Raw genomic sequence first — 24,772 nt, forward strand, 5'->3', positions numbered from 1 at the left:
AATCAAAACTGTACTCTTTGGTGTTCTAGCCGTTAGTCTTCATTGCACGTATGGGCGTCCAATTTGACAGCATATGGAATTTAAAAACATGCGATTTGTTTAACTATACCTAATTGAACTTAAATTAAGTACATGGATTTATCATAAGTATTATGCCACGAAATAGGTATACATTTCAAATTGATACAATGTTATATCAGCAAAGGTGTTTACGTAAAATAAATCACATTAAAACATTCACGACAGCAATCCGGTTTGCAGTCTCATAATATATGGATAGCCTCCAATTTAATTCTACATGATAGGCGATATACTTAATAATTACAAAACTTAGTCTAACTAAATGCAAAAATATGACATACAATTCGAAACGGTACATTGCATGTTATATGATTTATGCCCCTTATTCCTTATTATCTGAATGTAGAGTCGAATGGTAAACGACCAGCAATCTAATTGTTTACTGTAGGTAATGGTAACCAACTTATGAACAGTCAATAGTTCAACATTTGTTTTCGTTTGCTTATTTTAAAAATTAATAAAAATGACGTCATAATTCGCTTATATTTCATGTAAATGGTAACCAGTAGGTATGGATGGTACATTTTTAAAAATTGGTAGTCAATTACATAAAACGTAATTTTTTATCGTTAATATTAACAGAATAATGCTTTTTTACAATTAGGTTAAGGTTAAGGTTTTAGAATATTATATACATGGTACCACTTTTCGTATAAATCTTACATTGTTTAGAATTACTCATAAAAGGCATTACTTAGTCTTACTTCGTTTCTCAACCTCGATGTAAGGGGTGATGCAGCGTGTAAGGAGTGACAAGCGAAATAATAAAGAAAATATATACCTTTATAGCAACCATAAATATGTTACTAAATTAAATTCGAATAAGTGGAAAAAAAAATTTCATGAGACAAAATAGACATATGAAATGTGAATAAAGGTTGAATTGTAGAACTCCCTAACAACAACCAGTGAAGCTACGTATAAATATAATAGAATTTTAATGTTTTTATCTTTAACAGGTTGCTCTAGTAGCTAAGAAAAGATTATACACTACGTCACTACAACATTGATTACAATAAATATAAAAGCGTACGTAAATGGGAACTATAATTCAATTAAATTATAGTAGCGGTATTTAATAAATAAAGCGTTTCACACTTCCACTAATAGATAATAATTAATTCACTTTGGTTTGTATAGACTAACATCTTATTTATAAACGCATAATTTGTTATAGGTAAATTATGGCCAAATTCATACAAATTAAGAATAATGCTTTAAGAACATATTACTTATTATAATTAGTCAGTTAAATGAGTGACATCACTCGGTCGATAATTGTAACAATTTTTATGTTTTATTTTACTTAAAATAAATGGACGCTTCACTTTTGCTATGGTATGGACGCACAAAGAAAAGCACTCATACATACGTAGACTCAATATTATATTAGACGACTGAATTTAACATCCTGATCTCTGTATGACAAATCAAGTCTATTTGAAAAAAGTTAGCTGTTATGTATGTATACGTAACACTACTCTTCCACATTACAAAAAATATTTAAAATTATAAATTAATAATACCTTTACTTATTAATTTATATCATCAGTAAACACAAGTGGTTAAGTGAAATAGTTGAAACCAAAATTATATTAGGTACCTATAACCATATTTTTGGAACCACTCATTCTACCCAGGACGGAAACTAATATGAATACTTAAATTGCACACAATACCTATATTTACATAGTACACCCTTATTATATAAACGGCTTTCTTAAATATTGTTTTCCAAAGGCCATATAATTAATAAATATCACATTATTGATTAAATGAATGCAAGTATCAAATATTGAAAATGGACGGATGTATTAGGTACTTTTCAAGCTTAACTTAAATATAATTAAAATTAGGTTGTATTATGCATGTAATTTGAAAGTTCATGACATTTCACTATAATATAAGGCACTAAATAGGTAACACTCATTCTCAATATGCACAAATAAACTAAACACACAAAAGTGTATGAAGCAAGTATCTTCTAGGAGGTGACCACACTATTTATTACAAATTAATCAAATATTAGAAACGATATCTACGAAAGAATAAGTTATATAAAGGCCTTGCTACTACTATTGTGTATGATATTACATTTTAATATTCTTTGGCTCTTTTTATTTACTTAATGTAGACACTTTATTTACTCAAAATAGATATCACAATCAATGTAAGAATTGAAACAATAATTGAATGATACAGTGAAAGAATACATAATTAGACAAAGAATTTGTCGAATATTTTCGGACAATATTTTATTTGTATCGTAACCGATATGAAATTTTCAAAGCAGTAGTAAATATATTAATTAGTTACGAGCGGTGTAAGAGGCGCAGAAGATTCATCACCGTAATATCTGTAGCGAGGAGGGACTGACAAGGTTGCAGCAGTATTGTCGGAGGCATCGGAGTGTTGCGAATCCCGGTGACGTCTGAGATCCACCTTCCTCTGGAATGCCTTGTCACACAGGCCGCAAGAGAAAGGCTTGTACCCCGTATGTTTACGCATGTGCGTAATGAGATTGGAGCTCTGACTGAACGCCTTAGAACACACCACGCACTTGTGCGGTTTCTCGCCTGTAAAAATACATGTGTTATGTAGTCCAACTCTTTAACATTTACATACAAAATAGATACAGACATTATATAAGCGGTGAATGTCTAATGGGGTAAAAATCAGCTTTTGCTTTGGCAATGGAGATTCGAATCTTTTCTAATTATCCTGATATGAACGCTACATGACTGAAAGTTCTTCTGAGAAGTCTAGTAATTCGCACTTTTTCAGCTTTCTTAACTGTGATTTAAGCTGTTCTTGATACGAGAGGATCCAATGATAAACTTATTATTAAGTACACAGAATAAATAATAAATGAATGTATTTACTACGACAAAAAATAGTCAATATATTTTTCCATAACAACTTAATATAAAACAAATGGCACAAGCTGATTCATAATTAACTCAAGCTATTATTAAATTGGACGTGCAAACCGGAACTTATGAATTATTAAAGATTATGGACGACAGTTGAAATAAAGAGTGATAGTTGATCCGTACAAGACAACAAGTGTATAACTGTATTAAATATGTTACTGTGCTAAGAATGAAATGCAAAAAGGGGAGAAGAAAACACAAATGTCATTATAGATAGAACAGGATTTACGCGGAGTTTTTGTAGCGGGCTCCGGAGATGCACGTGAAGGTCTGTGAAGGCTGCGCGGCTAATTGCGGGCCGCATTTTGGAATATTGATGATGAGGCATTTATCGGGAGGACGAGCGCCATGTACGGCTGCTGTAAATCACTCGGAACCGTGCGGGACGTGACGAGATGGCTCGGACGACGACAAATATGTTCAACGTGTTTTTTAGACGCTTAATTCGTCTTTTTGATGCTCCTTGTTGTCGAGACATTAAAATAACTTGTGTCGTAGGTAGGTACACTGTTTGTATTAATTGATTCATTTTCCATGCATTATTACGGATTATTACATTAAACTTTAGAAATCCAAGACTTCGTTTATAATATAACCATGTAAGTAGGTACGTAGTAAAATAAAATATTATGCATACCTATTATTTTTTATTAAGTTATTTAACAAACAAACATAAGTAAAAAGCCTGCATTTAACGACAATCTTAAATGGGTACCTTTACCAGTATAAGAATATACGGGGACCGTGGCTAGTTGGCAATAAAAGCGACCTCAGAAGCAGGGTCCGGTCTACGCGTACTTTTTGCTCATTGAAAATTCATTAACGCGCCATGAACCGGCTGCGATTTGCTGTCGAAAAGGTAATTGCGCGGTTTAAACGTTTAATATCGAAGGAAACGGTTGTTGTGTGTCCTCAGATTGAGATCGATGATTGATCGTCCTTTGAAAATACATAAGTTCCTACTTATTTATTTTCTTTGACAATATAAGTAATAAAAAAGTTGAAAAGGGTTTGCCTAGAGGTCCGAATTCGATCATGGACACATAAACAAGGAATTAGCATAGTTTTTTTATTTATCTTATGGGTTTTACTAAGGCTCGTCAATATCGAACAAATAAAATAGAAATCAGTTGGAAAACAAAAGAGAAAAAATAATTAACTGTTTCTATTTTATTGCAACAAACTTTTATAAATCTACATTACATTATTCATAAAACAAATTTATAATACATATATTATAACTTTATTTATGTACATATATACAAAAAAGGGGGAAGTTTACTGTTTCGATTTTAATTATTTATACAACAACAAAGAGCGAAACTCTACTTTCATATTGGACTGATACTCTAAATTCGCATTCTCAATTGGAATACAATCGTTTAACTAATATAACTTGCCTTATCTACTTATAATTATATTTAACTCGAAACTTTACTAACTACTCTAATGGTATCGTAGTTAAAACGGCACTAAACATGTCTACGAAAGGGAGTGTTAACTAATATTAAAGTAAGTTTCACGTCATTGTTAGTCTGTCATTATACCGGAAACTTTTGTCCTTAAGTGGCGGTTGCGTAATAACATTTGATAGTTCTAAATAGATTTAATATTGTTAAGCTTAATTTTGTTATCCGTAAAAGAGATTTTACTATAGTTAAGTAGGTGTTTATAGTTATATATTTTTTTTTTATAATATTGGAGTAGCAGACGAGCATGCAGTCCACCTGATGGTAAGTGGCTACTGCCGCCCATGGACATCTGTAATCAACCCCAGATAGGATTAGATATTCCTACCTGAGGTCGGGCACAGATGCGCCGCTACGCCTGAGGACTAAGCTGGAACGCCTCGGAAAAGTCTGTCTCCCTTACCACACCCTTCAAACCGGAACACAGCAGCGCCTAACACTGCTGTTATTAGGTAGAAATAGGTGCGGTGGTGGTGCCGCCGGAGTCGAACCACAGAGGGTTCTACCACCTTAAAACCTTAAAATTATTTACACGTTTATATAAGAAATTGAAAATAAGCTCCACTTTTAGCTGTACGAGTAGCTGTTAGAGTGTACATTTAACAATTAATATAGAGTATTTGTGTTCATCCATTGTACGTATTTCTTTAAAACAAATTATTAAACACAGCTCGCAATTAAATTTTAGGTAATTAACATAACACGAACTCTACCTCAACATGGCTGGACTATAAAACAAAGCTTATAAATCAAATATTTATAAGATTTTCTATAATGTTATGTGCCTATAGCTCTAAATAATGATCATTATCATCATCCTTAACCGATTATCCATTGTCCCATTGATGGGCACGGGTCTCCTCTCATAATGATAAAGATTAGGCTGTATTTCACCTCGCTGGCGAAGTGCGAATTGGTAGACTCCACATATTTTACGATGTTTTCCTTCACCATTAGTGCATGTGATAATAAATTTCTAATTTACACATAACTGAAAAATCAAAGATGACTTTCTGAGATTTTAATTTCGGACCTTTCGAGTCTCAACAATTTTGACTATCACTGCGTAATAATTATAAATGTTATAAATGCAAAAGTCTGTTTGTTCGACTTGCGCTTCACACCAACTTATATACAAAAATAAAGAAATCAAAAACTTGTATATTAAAAGGATATATAAAACTTACCAGTGTGAATGTACGTGTGTTTCTTCATGTCGGATTTCTGGTGGAACCGCTTCCCGCAGTACTGGCACGGGTAGGGCCGCGTGTCTGAGTGGATCAGCAAGTGCGTGGACAACGTACTGGAGCGCTTGAAGCACTTGCCGCATTGCTTGCACTGGACAAAAATAATTTTATTGAAAATTATAGCTTTATTAAATACTCATCCAAGTGCGAGTCGAACGCACACAGAGGGTTCTGTACCACACAATTTTTAACGTTTTAACAATTTATTGTCATAGTAGCTATAGATATAATGCATTATGATATTAAAAGTGTCTACCTAAAACATTTTTAGTATTTGCTGTTGTATCAATAAAGTAATGTCGAAAAATCAATTGTCTATCTATTACGGTTCAAGAGATAGAGCCTTATGACAAATGACAGACATTAAAGGCTTAGTATTAGGTTGCTGTTTTTATCCTTTGGGTACGGAACCCTAAGTGGTATAACCTTCTACCAGATCGGAGATTCGGACATGACAGCTGAGAGAATCCTATAGCGATATTTTTTTAACAAGACCTTATAAATTTCGAAGATATCTTATTAAATTATTAAACGTTCAAATTGCGTTAATAATCTCCCTGTTGTTAATGTTGTGTATCAAAGAAAAGAGTTTGTAAGAAATAATCAATATTAAATTTGCTATATCAACTTGCCTTAAATATTATATGATGAAAATAAAAATCAAATAAACAAAGATTACTGTAATGTTAGAAATCCTTCAATAGCACTATTGGAACACTCCCTTAGTGTATGTCCCTTTAATTAGGTAGGTATACATTTGTAAATTAAAACATTCAGTCCGTACAAAATTACAGTTAATAGCTAGAGTAAGTTGTTGACAGCGTCCATCACCTAAGCCGTAGTCAGTAATAAGAAATTATAATGATAGAGCAGCTCTACCCCTTTCTACACGATTCTTTGATTTCTTTTTACAAATGATAGTCAATATATTTTTTCCTGCCTAGTAATTAGCCGCTACCAATCGATAATTATCTTTGTTATTTTATGAACTCCTGTATTTTTATCTACTCGCGACGGTAGCCTGCTTGAATAATTAAAAAGTCCAAGGCGTTAAAATCGGTAGCATTCTCTGGAAGGAATTTACGAAATTTATTTACATATTCTGTAAACAACTTCTAGTACCGTAGCCGTTGTTCTATTCACAGACAAAAGATTGAGTTACTTTAGATTTATTTGATCAGATGTTGGAATGGAATCATTTCGTTGTCCGTGTCGAAACAGTTTGCCTATGTTAAACAGATTACCAGTTGAACGTGACGTAAGGTGAGGCATCCAAAGGATTTTTAATGAGTTTGTGTTTTGTCCTATTTTTGTGTATTGTTTTTTTTTTGTATTTAAACTCATACAAATTGTTTATAAATCTTATTTAAATGTATAAAAACAATTTATAGACGGGGAAATGAAGGAGAACCTATAAAATATTATGATTAAATTAAACTTAATGAGCTGCTACTAATTATTTAGTACTCGATAATGTGTAACGGCATATTTCTGAACATGTAAACTACCCGAAATGTTTTGACCAGTTGGTTTGCGAAAAATTTCGTTGAACCCTTTGCAATGCTGGAAAATTAGCGTGTCGCGGGTGTTGCGGCTATTAGTCGGGTGGTTAGCCGTTAAGTATGCAATGATAATCCCCACAAATCCGCGTAGCGGGCCTGTGACAGTTGGCCGGGCAGCTGCCCGCCTCGCATCTTACAAAAACTGCTAGTTTTTTCTTTCTCTTTTTATACCGATGCACTCTCTTATAAACAACACAGGTGCTCCGCTATGACCGTCCACATATGGTTATCGGTTTATTCTTCGTAGAGGAGATTTTTTACGATAGCCAGATAAATTAAAGAGCGTAGGTAGGTATGCATTTTTTATGAATATTAACGGCTCTTAAAGGTGGATCGTTGCGGTAATAAGTATTGAAGTGAACCGATTAAAGCCTTACGCTCTATAAAATTTAAACAAACGATTGTGTTTTAGTTAGGTAGATACTAAGCTATTAAACATTGAAGGGATGTGCAAACCTTTTATAGGTACATTCATACACATTTAGTTAGTAACGATTGTAATAGAATATGGGGATCATCCACGGCAATCATTATAAAACGTCGTGGTTTTCCATCATTGCTATATTAATAAAAAAACGTGTTCAATCTGATTAAGTTTTCATGTTAAACAATGCGAGTAAAGAGCTTATAAATGCAAAGATCGTTTATGACAGTTTAGTGTGATAATTATATTAAAAATGATGCGAGTTGCGCGGGCAATTAACTCGGCGGCCGGCGCGTGCGAGCCACGCGCCGCATTTTCCGCCGTTCGCCCGCTATTGCCGGCGAAATGTATGCTTACACTACTCATTTCCGGTTTTAGTTGATACTTTAGTATTTTTATGCTATTAATTTACATTTAAAAATTAAAAATACAATCAAGTTTTATAGCTGTTATAAACATTAAGTAGTATCGCATTCAAGTTATTGCTATATCTGTAATATTCATCTCAATTATCCAGTTTCCCATACGGCGCGGTGAGAATCTTAGCTATTGACGCCCGCGTATTATCACGATAAAGTGCAGAAAACAGTGAGCGGCGTTTCAATATTTTTATCGGCGTATGACACAGGGTAATTATTCGTTCAATTATAAACCGGCGCGCCGTGATATTAAAAGTCGGTATTTTGATTAAAACCGATGCGAATTTTTATAATGACGGCGCAAAAAAAGCGAAAAGTATAAAAATGGCGAGAAGACGAGCAATGGCTGCTTCGAGTCGGTGAGGACGCGCGACTCGTTTCGATACGAGAGTACTTATTAAGACAAGGGCAGTTTTTGCTATTTGATTTGTAAAAAAGACTAAAACTGACCGGTTTGCTATTTAAAACCATTTTGAACGGAAACTGTACAGTTATTCCGATCCTGTTGAAGGATGTCGCTATTCATTGACCGTTGCATTATCGCTTTTTATTTTTATAATCATAAAACCTTACATATAAACATATTTTAAGTTAAAGTTTGCAGTAGTTAGATTGTGATTTTGCCGTGGAGAGTGTGGTTTGAAGGGTCTGATTACCCTGTCATCAATTTATCTTTAGACGTCCCTTGTTCTATTTGGTTGTATATTTTTATGAGCAGCAATAATGTTTAATTTTTTTAGCCCATACCAATATCATAGCGCATGCTTGTCCGGTCGTGTGCCCGTAATCTAATACTGAAAAAGTATAAGTACATACCTGAAAGGACTTTTCGTTTCTATTTTCATTTTTGAGAAGTAATGAAAAGCTGACATCTCCCGGTGGGGGTGGCGGTGGGGGGTAGGCTTGGTAGGCAGGGGCTGAGGGACAGCGGCGTGGCTCCACACTGGAGGGTCGCTCGTTGGCTTCTGGGCTGCTTCTACATCTCTTCACTAGTTCTAGCGGCGTATCAACATCATCACGCTGGTCCCACCGAGAGCCAACCTCCGACTCGGTCTCAACTTGTTCACGTTCACAGGCGCTTCCCGGTGACCATATTTGTCGATTCTTCATCGACAAGTTTAACGGCAATTCTTCCTCGTCATCTAAAAATAAATTTCAATAATTAATACTTTAATAATTAATGCTTGTTCTATGCAAATTTTGAAAGTCGGTCGGGTCAAATAGGACGTCTGAAGTGACTTCTGAAATCTGTACAGGTGTGCTGGTATTTACCGATATGGTTACGTAAGCGTCTGTACCAGTATATTTTCCTTTAATGAAAGGTATTTAAGACACTAGGATATTATAAACATAATAGTTATATGCTATCCTCGTGGGGTGCTCCTCATCTGGGTTCACTTGTGGTGTGTAGTGCTGTAAATCAGGCCAGAAGTATTTGGTCTTGGGTTAAATTATAGCTATTTATCGTATACCTATACGAGTAAGTATATTATGAACTTAGATATAAATTCGGTGTGTGTCAGTAGCAGTCGGGAAAACACACAACGGGAAAGTAATTGTTTATCAGTCAGTCAATCAACAGAATCAGATGTTTCTTGTGATAAATGATAGTCTGCCATCTTATTATATTCTAGTTACATTTATATAAAATCCTACATTTATCAGGTACCTACTTCGCTGTATAATGTAAAAATAAGGTACAAAGATACCTCATACAAAGTGTTTATAAAATTCTAGGTACCTACATTTTTTATTACTCAATTCTGTGGTAAATTGAAAACTCGTTTTCCAGTTGGAATAAAAATCAAGTTGTTTTTGAATCTAGGTCCTTTGGTGTTATCTTTGACGCGACGGTAACCGGTATGAGCGCGGATAAGCGACAATTTGAATACATAAGGAGTTTGAACGTTACAATGAGTGTGTGACGACTGTATGTAGACTTGCTTTTCCTTGGCGAGTTGAAGAGACTTAAGGTAAACGACATGTAAACGACGACATAACAGCCGTACGAGTTATTAATCGGCGAGCAACACTGATAGCTATTCTAATGAGGAACCCTACAGGAGCCGCGGAAAGAGGCCGAGGTGAACAGACGTTATAAGAAACTGTAAGCAAGCTATTGTTTACACAGAAGTGTTTTCTTTGATTATGTACTGAATGTGAAAGTATGTTTCAATTTAGGATTTTTAAATAAACTTTATAACTAAATATGTTTATCCATTATTAAATTCCGCAATATTTATCAATTATAATTTAGTTATTGATATTTAGAACTCAGTAGGTATTAAAATTATAATAATAACTTAAATAGTTACAGTAAACAGATGCGCGTTCCATTAATTCGTAAATATAGACCGTATAAATAAACAAGTCTGCAAAGATGACGTCGATAGACATGCAACGGATATTGCAATAATTATGGCCGTAAATCTAAGTTAATAGATAATTAAATCCTGGAGATATGGAACACTGTGTTCAGGAAAAATTGTTGATCTTTTGTGGTCATCAACACGCACAATTAAGTGCGGTGACTACGGCGACTCTCTAATCTAGAGAATATCTAATTATGGGACTTCTAAAAGCTGATAAATAGAGGAATAGTTTAGTAATAGCTAAAGTAGAATATTAAAAGTACCTATATAGAGCACTATATGGTTTAATTGTGGTCTCATCACTAAAGGGGCATATGTAATCATACCAATCAACAGTAAAACCTGTTATATTCTGGTAGTTAAAGAGTATGGATAAACAGAGATGCGGTTTTCCAACTTTTCCTAAAGGGTTACAACGTATCTGTGTAGTGTTCGTGTCCGATATTCGTGGTTGGCAGTAATACCCCTTTCTTGCGCCATCTAAAAATAATCTTAGCAGTGGTAATGATTAATGCTGCTCACCGTCTCTGGGTGGAGTGTGCCTGGCGTGATCGATCGGCGGCAGGTACTGGGCCGACGCTCGCGACATCAGCAGCGGCCAGACCCCAGCTCCGCCGTACAGCGCGCCGAGCCCGCTGCAGTACATCAGCGCTCCTAGTTCTGGACAACGAGATACATTAGTGCATAGCTCCACTTGACTCGTTACTATATTAAATTGTAAAATATTTGTATCTCCTTATGAATATTAATAGCGTCTATAAATACGCTCAACAGCCGTGTCTCGATACCTATTAAAGTCTTACACCTTTCTATCATAACATTTTGAGTAACTACCTATTAAAGATATAATAGCGTTTAAGAAAAAGCTTGAAATTGAATCTTTACCCATTTATGAATCAGTGACTGATTTGTAACTCGATAAGTTGTAGATAAATAATGTTGTTTTACGAACCTACTTTGTATTTCGCTGTATAAGTAAAAAATAGAACGTACGAGTAGCTACACACTACGTTAATGATTCATCATCACAAATTATTTCTCTATATTTTAATCGCTTGTACTCATACCTGTCGCTCGAGCATACTGCTTGAGAGCCCTCCCAGCGATCTCAATGTCTCCAAGTTGCAGCAGGTCCAAGCGATGCGGTGTGTCCGGGGAGTGCGGTGGGGAATGCTGGGATGTGGGCGAGTGGGGTGAGACGCTGCGTTCTGGAGATGGGAAGCGTTGAGCTGATGGAGGAGACGCGGGCTGGAACTGCTCCGCCAAGCGCGACAGCAGCACGTGGCGCGACATCCTGAGAAAGAGAACTATTCTTATATGCATGGAAATATCTGTAATACAGTTGACAAAGTATAAGTTCTGAAAATTTAAAACGTCTCTGACATTGCTGCTTTCGAACTGAAATAAAAATTGGTGCTCCTACTTCTGTCGATTCTCGAGTTTTCTAACTACCTATCACCACTTTTACACTGCATTTACAACCACTATTGGATACTTTAATCTTAAAAAATGTTATGAAGTTTCCATAATTGTATTTTATAATAAAAATACTTTCTGTTCATTATAAAGGCACTTAATCTTTTTATTTCATAGTAATGACCAATAAATTCTTGTCGCTGCCATTGAGGTCGTATAAATCTCTACAACTGGATGTTCTTACATTCCTATGAGCGATCTATAAATATACATTGTCATATGTACTCGTGTACACCTGAATAAATAAATATTAAATCGGAAAGCGCTTAGTAATAATACCTACATCGCATCTTAGTCAAATTGAACGTTTCTCAAATGTAGCAGTATCATCGTTATGTTTGACGTGACGATCACCATTAGTCTATATCTTCTATTTGTCAACGCTCTCGCCCTGATTAATTTGACGGACAGTATGTTGACAGCGAATCGTATTAAAAGCTCAATCAAGCAAATGAAGAATCAGAATAATGGACTCGGCCGGCGCCCACTGCGTACGCGCATTAATAATGCAGTCAAACAATCTCCATTAGACTAAAACATTGGATATTAAACCTCGCTTCCACTTAATTCGTTACGTAGAAATATAAACATTGACAAGGAAAACCGCCACCACACTTCATTACTTAATTGTCCAAGTAAATCATAAGTAGATAGATATCTTCCCAAATGAATTGCTAAATTTTCTAATTAAACTGATGGAACTAGGTTGAGGACAGGGGTGATAGGTATCTAATAAAGGCACCTGTACCCGACTAATGTAACGTTTGACATCGAGATGTTATCGAGCAGATATACCGATTTATTTTACCGTAATAACGGTCGAACAGGATTAGAATGTGTGCTTTTTATAATCGATTGTAAAAGAAAATGTTAATTAAAGTGAATATATGTCAAGGTATGTCATACTTTTACAAAGTGAACTGAATAGTTAGAAATGCGCTCTATAATTGGCTAACGATTTATGTCGACAAGGGTTGTGTCGCAATTTCTTGTTTCAATAAAGTAAGTCTTCATTAGTTCATAAGTGGCAATTACGTCCGCGACGGTTGCCTCCTGTTTTTATATTGTACACTGGGAACTAGCGCAAGTGTTGACTTGGGGAAACCAATCAAAGGAACATTTTTATACTTTTGATGTTATACAAGTCTTAAAATAAAGGATAAAAAAAAACAAATCATAGTATTAGACATGAATATCAATCTGATCATCACAGTTACCTTCAACTGATTTATTGAGAAGCTGGAGAGTCCTCTCAAATACGACTGATAGGAATTAATTAAGGCTATAATTGGCCACGCTAGCCAAATACAGGGAAAGACTTTAACTTTTACTTTTTTTAAGAAAGACTGCTAAAAAGCAGGACCATTTTAGAGATTATTTAGATTTTTCCAAGATGTTCACAGATCGATAACAACATATACCTGAAGAGACATTACAAACCTGAAAACATGAAAAGCAATAACCTTGTTATACCGTTCAGAACATATCAGAGCGATTACTCCTATAAGGTGAAAATAGACGTAGAAGCTTCTACAGTGACTAATTAATTCGTGAAAATATGTAAATGATATGTAACGAAGTCCTTGATCTAGATAATTTAATATCTAGCTAATGAATTCTCTTCTTATCAAATCAACTGAAATATAAAAATATTTTATCCAAAAGGCTTCATGAAAGTTAAGTTATTCATTACTTTATAACGTTTATTTAATAAAACATCATTGCTATGCGTCAATGGTGTAACGAATGTGAATGTTGCTTTCCATGATTCAATCAATACTCAATAAAAATAACAATTGATTTTACAACGTAGGTAATGAATGTAATTTGTAATAGGGGTGAAATGAAGTTAGTATTAAAAAAGTTTTATTAATATGAATATGAATATGATAAAGTTATGTAAATTACAAAGTATAAAGCAATATACACCTAACGAAATACTTAGTTGTAAACAATAAACAGCAGCGCAAAATAAATGCGCGCCATCAAACAAGTTATATTGATACTTGATTCGATTATTTCACCACAAATTTAATAAACCACAACATATGAAATAAAGAACTATTATCTTATTATTTACTTATTATTTACTTTAGTTACTTATACGATACGACATTAATAAGCATTACATTTTATTTAATTTTCATTAGACGTCGTTACGAAGGATTGAATGTGAAACTTCATATGTATGTACAATATATTAATTATCCGCTATGGATAATGCCGGTATTAATTCCCGGTATCTCAGTCGCATTAAGATAAAAGCCAGTAAAACTTAATAAAAATAGACTTTAGGTTTATCAAATCTTACCTTAGACAGTAGAAGGTATCACTGCGCGGTTTGTCACTTAATCACAGTCGAAATCCACTCCGAAGACAAGAAACAATAAAACGGATATTTTAAAAGTCAGTTCTGATTGCGTAAAGCCTTTTCATTTTTAAAAGAGACTGAAAAATTGTTATGGGTTAGCGGGAGCGAAGTGCAGTCGGCCGCTCGTAAGGTTGTACGGGGTCGGTAGCGTGTAGACACAGTGTTTCGCGTTCGGCGCCTGGCACCTGACTGAAATGAGGTTCGCGCGCCCCGACCTACCCGACTACTCTACCACTATAACGCTCTTTTTTCAAAACTCTGCCAACAAAAAAGAGCAGGTCGGGCGGAGGCTGCGCAATAAAGAAATGATTTGATGAAACGGCCACTTGACAGGTGGCTCGCGTCGCATCCTCGCATGCATCGGGTAATTGTCGGTTGTACTCGGCAGACTGCATAGAGGACGCTCTGAAAAATGGTTTTTGAGTATTAATGCCCACAAATAAGCGGTCTGTGCCACTGTGACATTAAAACTGCCTCATTACGCGTTGCAACTAATATCTGTGGATGAGCCGTTTCATTAGGGTGAAACTCGGGGCGGTACTTAGCTTTAGGTAGAGTGGAGCTAGATAGAGCTTATGTGCGAAGGCAATTGAATCTGGGAGAAAATCTGAGCGCATGCATTGTGAGAAGTTTAGATTTCTCATGAGCGGGCGCCCCGCCCATGTAGCGCGATTGGCGGTCGCGTAGCGCTGGGCGGGGCGTAGCTTAGATGTTGACTTAGAAACCTTTTCGCGAAATGAACTGAATTGTTTGTGTAAACGTGTCCAGTTTGAATAAAATTGATAATTTGATTCAGTGTTGTTGTTACAACATCGTTACTTCAAATCTTTTATACAATAGTAATAAATGAACATTATGATTGATGCTCTACATTTTGGTTAACATTAATGAATTGATTTTTACGTTGAAAATGTGGCACGTTGTTACTAGTTAAATATTATTGACTTGATGACTTGAACGCTATGTTAGCTCTACAACACTATGTACCTATAATATAGTAATAATAGTTTTACGGCCTTCATTAATAATAATCTTTTCATCACAATTACAATTTTAGTACTTAGGCAAAAAAAACAACTTATGACGTCAATGTAGAGTGTCAATATAAGTAATAAAATGTAAATAATTTCAAAATTAACGATATTCAGCTTAGATAATTAAATTTAAGGTATGCATCAATCATCTGGGACAATATGGTAGAGTACCTATGTTGTAAAAAATCCTTTTGTTTTGTTGTTCTTGTTTCAGGTATAATTTTCATTCTGGCCACTTTCTTTGGAATATATTTTTTACGCATTATTACTAGCAATATACTTTTACGGATATGACATTAACTTAATAAAATTGTATCATCTTTATACGTAATATCTAATCTTATCTAATATATAAAATTCTCGTGTCACAGTTTTCGTTGCCATACTCCTCCGAAACGGCTTGACCGATTTTGATGAAATTTTTTGTGCTTATCCGGTATCTATGAGAATCGGCCAACATCTATTTTTCATCCCACTAAGTGATAAGGGTTGTTCACCCTTAACATTTTTTTATTTATATGGCAACACAACGTTTGCCGGGTCAGCTAGTATACCTATAAAATTCTCGTGTCACAATGTTAGTTACTGTACTTCTCCGAAACGGCTTTACCGATTTTCACCAAATTTTATATGCATATTCAGTATGTCTGAGAATCATACCTAAGTGATAAGGGTTGTTCACACTTAACATGTTTTTTATTTATATGGCAACACAACGTTTGCCGGGTCAGCTAGTTTTTGCATAATTTTTTTACTTAGGTAGGTATGTATTGTAATTAATTTTACATTACTATAATTAATTTTATAAATGATCCCGATTTATTTGTTTTTAACGCAGTGTATGTAGGTGGTGTTATGGTTTGTGACACGGTGTTTTATAAGAAGCGAAAGGTACTTTTGATTTGAACATAGATATCTAAGGCCACTATAGCACCATGCACGAGTCGCACATACATATACATATTTTAATAACCCTTGTAAAATTATCTACATTGACATTACACAATTATACATGCAAATAATGTTTCTTTATTTGTAGGTACCTTAAAATATTTAAATTACAAATAAAGAAACATTATTTAAATAAAAAACTTAAAATACCTACTTAATACCAGATACTAGTAGAGAGTATTTACTCATTTCTAACTTTTTGCACGAATTCTTTGGTAAGTATTCCTTGCCTATTATTATACTGGCGGCTATGCGTCACCCATAACATTTAGAAGATCACAGTCGATCATCTTGGTGAAGTTGAGTGGAGTGGAGAGGAGTGGTATAATTTTTTTATGAGGTTTTCTTTCACACAGTAAACAATTAATTTCAAATACTCACATAATCATCACTTTATATACCTATCGGAAAAACCCTAAACTGCTGTAGGAAGGATATGAAATCTGTCATATCACTATAATATAACAACATATTTATTTACCTCGCGGTTCTATAATTAACGGACGCAGGCGATTCGTTTAAATGATATTTCACACTCGATTAACCCCTTGTAGTAGCAATCTCGGGAAATTTAATTAACCGGCTAATCTGCTTTGGTTGTAGTGTTCAGTTACGGCGGCTATGTATGGTTTCAGGGGAAGTGCTTCAGCAGTAGGTAGCTTCGGCGGCCGTGTAGTTCCGAGGGGAGGGCTCGTCGGGATAGCGTTTAAAATAGGGTTTTGGGGTATATTTCCTCAGGAATATTGGTATTTTTAGTTTATATGCATGCAAAAGATTATTAGGTACAATAAAAAATGATATAAAAATAATTTTATATTTTTACGGCTTACCTACCTTTAAATATTTTTTTTAATAAAATGAGTACCAGACAAACCATTTAAAATGTTTTTATGAAAATCACTACTGTAGTATCAATTTAACCCTTTCGTAATGTAAATTTAAATAGTATTTTAAAACTACTTTACCTACAATACGTTATAATATTATGGGGCTTAACATTTAATATTAAGTACCTATTATTTAGAATATACTGCACATTGAATCGCATAAATAAATTATAATCTTAGTTTATTTTTTCAATTCACAAAATGAATCGATGTATATTTTTCAGGATTGACACATCAGAAAATAATGACATTGAAAAAATGTACAAAAAGATATTAGAAAATTTGTGAATGGGCAACGTCGGCACAGTGGAAGGCTGTACGGGCGGCAGCGGGGCGCGGGGTGCGGGGCGCGGTGCGGGGGGTGCGGGGCTGTAAACATAACGGCGCGCGCGTGGCGAGCGGCGGCGGCCCGTTAGCGCGCGCACATGTCGCGACGGCACGCGCCTCGCTTTTTATTCTCCTTTTTCTCCCTTCGCCCCCTCGCGATCGCCCTTTGTTCCATTTTCGACGACCGGTGCCTCTTTTTTGATTGCCCAAAAAACAGATCTTGAGATATCGCGACGAATGAGTTTTTTAATCAGTCTCTACTTTCCGATTCACTTGTACCTGTAGAAGTCGCATCTTTGTGATTTTATTTTTGATTAGTTGCATCTTACTCGGTGTTGCAATGAAAATAAATTATATATCTGCTACGAGACCCGTAAGGCAACCTGCGCATCAATAAGACACAATCGGGTTCCAATCTCGCTGTCCGCACTTAAGGCGAGTCCACATAGCTGATATTTAAGTAAATCAAAATAAAACGGAAAGCGAGTACTTACGAGTATGTTTCAGCTGCAAGTAGAACCGGTACCTGGAACGCGGGGCAGGCGGCTGCCGCTGTCACCGTCCGCCATTCCTTACAGTCAACTTTTATTAATTGGGCAGATGAGAACCACGGCCTCCATGATGAATGCTTCGTCCTTATATGGACGCCAGTTCGCAAAACCTTTTATAGATTCTCAATTAAAAGTGTCTATTATAGTTAATAGGACGCACGGACATTGTAGAGTTTAAAGAAACAAGAATATTTGCTTTATGTACGGGATAAAAAACAGGCATTATAACGGAAAGGACGATTAAGTGGAATAAAATATAGCGTGGGGGTGCGGGCGGCAGGTGGCTGCGCGCTAGGGATGCTCCCGTGAAGGCTCGATACCTACTTGCCGATTGATTAGCATTCAAAAATTGTTCCGTGAACTTAACATTATACAAATATGCAAGTCCATAAAAATTCTTTGCCCACTTAACTAGAAGCGAATCTAGTCAGCAGTACAATATAAATATGACAGTAGTGTTGTATCTACACTAAATTAGGTGGGTGCCGTATACACTAAAACTTTAAAATGGAATTGTTATCACCACGTAGTACTGCACCTAAGGGTGAAGTAATAAAAGCTTAACCCTTAGGTGGGGTTTTAACTCATATTTGTATACTAACATACTGTTCGATGCTGCAAGCCTCTCTTTCCACTGCCTTATTGTCCCAACTTAAGCAAAACAGCGCTATACTGTTCTTAAAGGATAGTGTAGTAGCTATTCTGTCGGCCCTGATAAACGGGGGCCTAGGCTTGTATCTTCCTAAAAAATAAAACACAACTGACTACCCTTGCTAAAATGTACGTAATATGTGTACCCAAATATGCGTACGTACATTACATTACATTATGTACCTACATGAATTATAACCAAACTCATCACTGTTAAATTAAAATAAGCGAAGATGTCGATAGTTGACAGGCCTTCGCGCACCCCAAGTCTCGGTCGACAAGATTCACCCGCGACGCGCCCGTGCCGCGGCATGTGCCCTTAACGGATTTATTCAAACGTCCCACAGCCCCAAGAATTCACAAGTTACTTTATTACTTCTCACTTAAAACAGGGAACGGTTACTCAAGTGAGCGGCGAGCGGGTTAGATTAACGGATTTATACAAATGTCAATATTGTCTTAATAATTCTGTTACTATCAACCTTAAAATTCTAAAACTTAAAAATAGTTCAGGAATTATACATTCCTCAGGAATACCTATTTAAATAAGTATGTACGAAAGTGAATTCATTTTAATATGCACTTAAGTCACTTGAGAACTCAATGTATGTAGCGAATTTATTGTAGATGATACCTACGACAGGTTCCTACCTAAGGATTAGACGAAAACTATTGATTGCAATTTTATCAACAATGTATCTTATCGTATATCACAAAAAAAGTGTTTACCCGAAACTTTATACGATTTAAAAAAAATCTCGATTGATAGTAAGTACTACCTGAATGCAAAACGTAAACAAATAGGTAAGATACACAAAAATAAAATACATTTCGTAGAACTATTACTTAATCCAAACCCACACCACATAATATGAATTAACATAAAATATCTCGACCACTTCCGGTTTAGGCGTCTAATTATAGTTTTATTTGATACATGAGGAGGCTCTTCGTAAAAGTAAAAGTGACCGCCCGCCGCGACAGTGGTCATACGGCGCGATCATATTTATTACTATATCTATATGTTAACTACATTTGCTCACTGCAGCTCTTTGACAATATGGAAACTTAACATAGGCAACGGGTATAATTTATGACTATGAAAAATTGATCATTATTATTACAGATTATATCGCGTCGTTTAGAAAGTATTTTTAAAATTGCAATATTTATTTGATAGATGGCAAGTTATTAGCATATGAATACATCAAGAAGGTCTTGGCTCGTTGCAATTTAATTTTAAATATAAATAGCACGCTCAAGTCCTATCTTATACTTACCCTTTATTATTTTCGTTAAATTAAACAATGAGTGTGGGTTGCACAGTAGATTCTTGAGACAACAGTTAGTTGGCGAGCGAGTCATATGGCGGGCGGCGCGCGCGAAACCGTAAAAGCTCGGCGCGCGCAATGCGATGCGCACATGCCCGCTGCCATACAAAGCTGCGCATTGTGCGCCCGCGCGGCACGCCCGCTCGTTACAGGTGGAGAGCCTAGTGGAAAAATGTTTATTAATCTCGTAAAAATTTAAGCAGTGATAGCTCAATAATGTGGAATTCGTTTGTACCCGACGTTGCTACGTTTCTTCTATGGTGGTCCTTGGGTTGTAGAGCACTACATTAATGACTTAAAAGCTGTGTACCAATCATAGTTTAACTGGAACTTGGATATTCTAACACCTCTTGTTATAAGAGGACTTGTATCTAGTCGTAAAATTTGAATGTTGATGTCAATCCTAGTTTGTACGTAAGACGATCTGTAGTTTACATCGTCTTAGGATATTTCAAACCTTTCTATATTTCAAAATATATTCAATGAGAATTAATATTAAGACTACATACCGTATTTCAACGTAAATTACTCTACCCAAGAATGTTTACAACTCGATTGTTAAATTATAATATGTATTGAACATAAATATGGATGAAAGAACGAAACATGGAACTTAAGAATTTTAAAATATTAGTAAACCCTGGAATGACGTATGTCTAGCCATGCCATTGTGGCGTCTGATCAATAGATGATTAAAACGTGTTTGTTACTTTTATATAATAAACAAGTAGCAAACGGGATGCAATGCACCTGATGTTAAGTAACTATTGACGCCCATTGACATCCGTAATCAACCACAGATAGGATTGAAGTCCTATCTTTAGTCGGCAACAGATGCGTTGTTAGTTGCTACTCGACTAATATTTTCTTTCTAAATTGATAAGAGATAGATACTCTATTACTATACATATTAATATTACCCTTCAACCCTAAGACAAAATAAGTTCTTAGGTGGGTTCTCTTGAGTAGAGCGTAAGGGCTCTACCATCGCCTGCCTGTTGCATATTTGTCCGATGTTTGTACTAATTAACATAATATTTAGTAAACATAACTTTTTTTTCAGTGAGCTCCCGCAACATACCGTTGAATTCAGATCGAGGCTGCTAATTGCGATCATTCTTGCGCTCCCATATTGAATTGGCACATGTTCCTACGAGGCCGCGGTCTGGTGCTGCGTTGCGGTCTGCGATTACTGCAACGATTATCCACGTTGCTTGTCGTGTAATTTCCAAGTTATTTTAAAGCTTTTATTTGTAATTTCATGAATAAACACATTCGTCGCTGCTTGCGGTTACCTTTCATGCATCGCTCTTGATAGAGATACGAGTAGGTAGGTACTTAAGGGATTGTTTGCTAAGTTGTGTATTAATATGCGTTGTATCTAATATAGTAGATAGGCAATTGACGTTTGATTATTGGATTGGAAGATCAAGGCGTATGTAAGTATCCGTACGTGTATTCTTTGACAATTTAATAGCATATGCGCTTGCACCTGCCTTTGCAAAAAGTAGGCGCACGCTTCAGGCAGTGAAGCACGGAATTCGTCGCAGCGATCGAGCTCATAGCCCATTTTATGTGCTATTTATCGGTAGTTGATTGGCGCAAATGCACCCTGCGTGTAACGTTTTTCTGCATTTTTATTTATTTTTAAACATCGTACATTATTTTTTCACTGTCGTATAGGAATGCTGTCACATGCATCGATGATACTGTTTGGGATTTAAGATAATATCTGACTTAGTTGGATATCATCGTGTTCACTCCAAACGTGTTAGCTGAAGGGTTGGTATAGAAAAACTGAATGTAAAAATAGATTTTGCTTTTTAAAGGACCACATGTACTTCTATCATATCTTACTTAGAGCTTAAAAAACAGTAATTACCCATATTTATAAATATAAGGATATGCATTATCGAACCAATCCGCTTAATCCAGACATACATTTCCACCTTCATTATGCTTAAAGTAATGACTTAATTGTGATATGCGCGTAATAGGAGCAACTTGTGACAAATAAAATATACACAGAAGATATGTGTGATTATGTAGTTTTTGTTTTATAATCGTGCATTTGAGAGGCAGTGAAGATGTCTGGCCGAGTGCGGTATGCCCCAAGGCGGCTGCGGTCGGCTCATGTCGTCTTAATGAGTGTTTTAACTACTGTGGGTAAATCATCCCCTTACGACGTTTATGTAAAAATAATCAGCGTCGTAAATTTCCATAAAATATTTTGCTTGTAAATATCTTTGTGCGCCTCCTTTGAATGTTAAATGTCATATAAAATCGTTTTACCGCCTTTATTGATAAAATTCAAAATTGATAAGGTTTCGTTTTTAAACCTTATTTATGGCTTTAGTTTGGTCATAATTTTATTATCTAAGTGATATTTATAAAATGTGTTTGTGAGTTTGTTTGGTTCCTACACTTTCATGCCTTAACTACCTATATAATCGATCGTCTTGAAATTTTGTACACACGTTATCAGGGGTTCAAAAAAGTACATAGCGTACGTCCCGAAAAGAAGTACCGTTGCCGAGCAAAGTCGAGGGTGAAATCTATGAAGTAAGGTAAGGAAATATAATTGTATTACAGATAATGAAAAAAGGAAATAAAAAAAATATTAAACTCCTATATTATAAAAAAAAGATAATTACAAAAAATAATTTATGTTTAGGTAAGTACAAAGTTACTCAAAATTATTGTGTTATTATTATTGCAAATATATTTTATAAATACCTAAGTAAATGACTCTAAGTCGGATGTTTATTAGGTGAGAAGTGGTAGGTATAAGTTTTAATTAGTATAACCTTAATTACGCAAGTTACTTTCACTACCTTAGCAATAACAATCAAAATACACCTTAACTTACAATATCAATCATAACACAGGTACAAAGGTCTAACTTATACTATGTTTACTCTTTGTAATAACCTTCCTTTGTATTAACAGGTTTTCTTATATATTAAGAATTTATGGTTTAATAACAAGCGTTATAAAATTATGGCGTCGCTTACGAGAAAATAAAGATTACCGATACATAAAATAGGTATATCGTCTTTCCGTTTTTAATATGTAATTGAATTTTTTTGCACTATCTATTATCCTGCTTAGGCTAAGTAAGGCAACACTTCCGCTTAGTTACTAAGCAGAAGTCTTGCATATTTACTTATTCATGATTAATTACCATTTTATTACTATGATAATAAATAATTATTTTTTATATTATCGTAATTAAAAACAAATTATAAGTAGTTACGAGTTTATCTAATTGCATTTAGGTGCATCATGATTGGGCACTGTCCATTAATATTAGGCTTATACTATGATAAGTAGGATTTTTAAGCTCCAAAAAATGGTTTTAATTTTGAATGGAAGGTTTCTTTTACTATTTTTATAATTTTGATATTGTCTCACTGTTAGGAGCTTAGAATAAGAAAGCATTTGAAAATAGGGGCATAATATAAGTGCCCCTGGCAAGGTTTGAATTTTGCGCCCTCGAGTTTGAAAGTCTTGTAATTTTTTTTCAAGAAAATGCGTATCCTTGAATAATTTCGCTTACCAGTCATCCTTCCAGCAAAACCTTCTTAGTAACGTTGTTAGTATTGCACTTACATGTTATTATGTTAAACTACTGAGGCATATAAGTTCTGCCTTTATGTAATTGTTTGTCATTAATACAAGTGTTTCTTTTGCACGACTCATGATGCGAAGCATCAGAGAGTGCTTTACGATCGAAAAATTTTTTTCGCTTCATTTTGGCGGCTATTTTTATTATTATAGCCTTGATAGTTCACGGAATCAAGATATTTTGCATACTATTGTCGAGATAATTTAATGGAGATTAATTCCATACTTTTTAAAAATTGATTTACTGCAATAGAATTGGAAAAAAACACCAAAATAGGTCAAAAAAATTTCCTGTCCGTCATGTGTGAAACCTGAAAACACTGTAACTTGTGAAAAAATCCATCATTTGAGTTAATTTTTTTTTTTAAAATTCTAATCGACGATTGTAGGTCACTGAATGCGAATGATTAATTAATTCAGTGTCGTTTAATTGCAATTAATAAAAAACGAAAACTACAAGACTGTATATCTATAGATATTATGTACATTTATTCCACCAGGGGCGCTTGTGCAGTACCTTCTTCCTACTACAGCTGTTTTTTCGGCAATTAATTTTGAACGACTTAAGTTTTTTTTTATTTTTTTATATATATATTTCATAATTAAATGAGCATTGAGTCGTGCACTTTTGGATTTTCCAAACTTTTTTTAAATGCAACATAACTGGTGCAACTAGGTATCACAGTTTTACCGTTATTGTCATATAATTATTCACCTACTTAAATTTATAAAGTGACTCTTAAAGAGCGAGATAGGTGTGGCGAACTGTTGTGCTATGGCAGTTGAGGTGTGGCAAAAAGTCTAGTAGGTAATTGTTCGTGAGTGGGGCGCTCCGGCAGGTGGCGCGAAGGTCGCTCGCCTCAGACGAGTATCATCCTTAGTTAATTGATTCCAATCTCGGACCAGATCCCCGATAAATCATTTGGCGAAGTCACTCTAGCTTAGCATTTTGTGTCCATTACAAAGAAGCTAAGTGAAATAAATTAACCAGCCATTTGACAGATATACACCTTTACCAATGTTTGCTAATAAGTATGAGTGTGTATGTGAAATGCTTAG

General features: G+C 35.1%; 1 protein-coding gene across 1 annotated transcript; it reads right to left on the reverse strand.

Annotated features, from left to right (window-relative positions):
- Positions 1-1,629: 1,629 nt before the first annotated feature.
- LOC140747989 (uncharacterized) lies at positions 1,630-14,565 on the reverse strand. The gene is made up of 6 exons (XM_073080667.1): positions 14,295-14,565; positions 11,575-11,801; positions 11,030-11,167; positions 8,952-9,277; positions 5,671-5,821; positions 1,630-2,657 (listed from the first exon to the last, which is right to left on the reverse strand). The coding sequence occupies exons 2-6, from the start codon at positions 11,798-11,800 to the stop codon at positions 2,386-2,388; spliced, it is 1,113 nt and encodes a 370-aa protein (XP_072936768.1). The 5' UTR covers position 11,801; positions 14,295-14,565; the 3' UTR covers positions 1,630-2,385.
- Between the last annotated feature and the right edge of the window lie 10,207 nt (positions 14,566-24,772).

The sequence above is a fragment of the Epargyreus clarus genome, unplaced genomic scaffold, assembly GCF_041222505.1.
Source record: "Epargyreus clarus isolate Ecla_fem2 unplaced genomic scaffold, WU_Ecla_fem_2.2 ptg000015l, whole genome shotgun sequence".
NCBI classification, from domain to species: Eukaryota; Metazoa; Arthropoda; class Insecta; order Lepidoptera; family Hesperiidae; genus Epargyreus; species Epargyreus clarus.

What these genes read in the sequence shown, in the direction of transcription:
- LOC140747989 (XM_073080667.1), bottom strand. Translation starts at nt 11,800, where the DNA reads ATGTCGCGCCACGTGCTGCTGTCGCGCTTGGCGGAGCAGTTCCAGCCC. An exon ending in GAAACGAAAAGTCCTTTCAG is followed by an intron (nt 5,822 to 8,951) that starts GTATGTACTTAT and finishes ATTTTTGTCCAG; the next exon opens with TGCAAGCAATGCGGCAAGTG. An exon ending in ACACACGTACATTCACACTG is followed by an intron (nt 2,658 to 5,670) that starts GTAAGTTTTATA and finishes GTATTTTTACAG; the next exon opens with GCGAGAAACCGCACAAGTGC.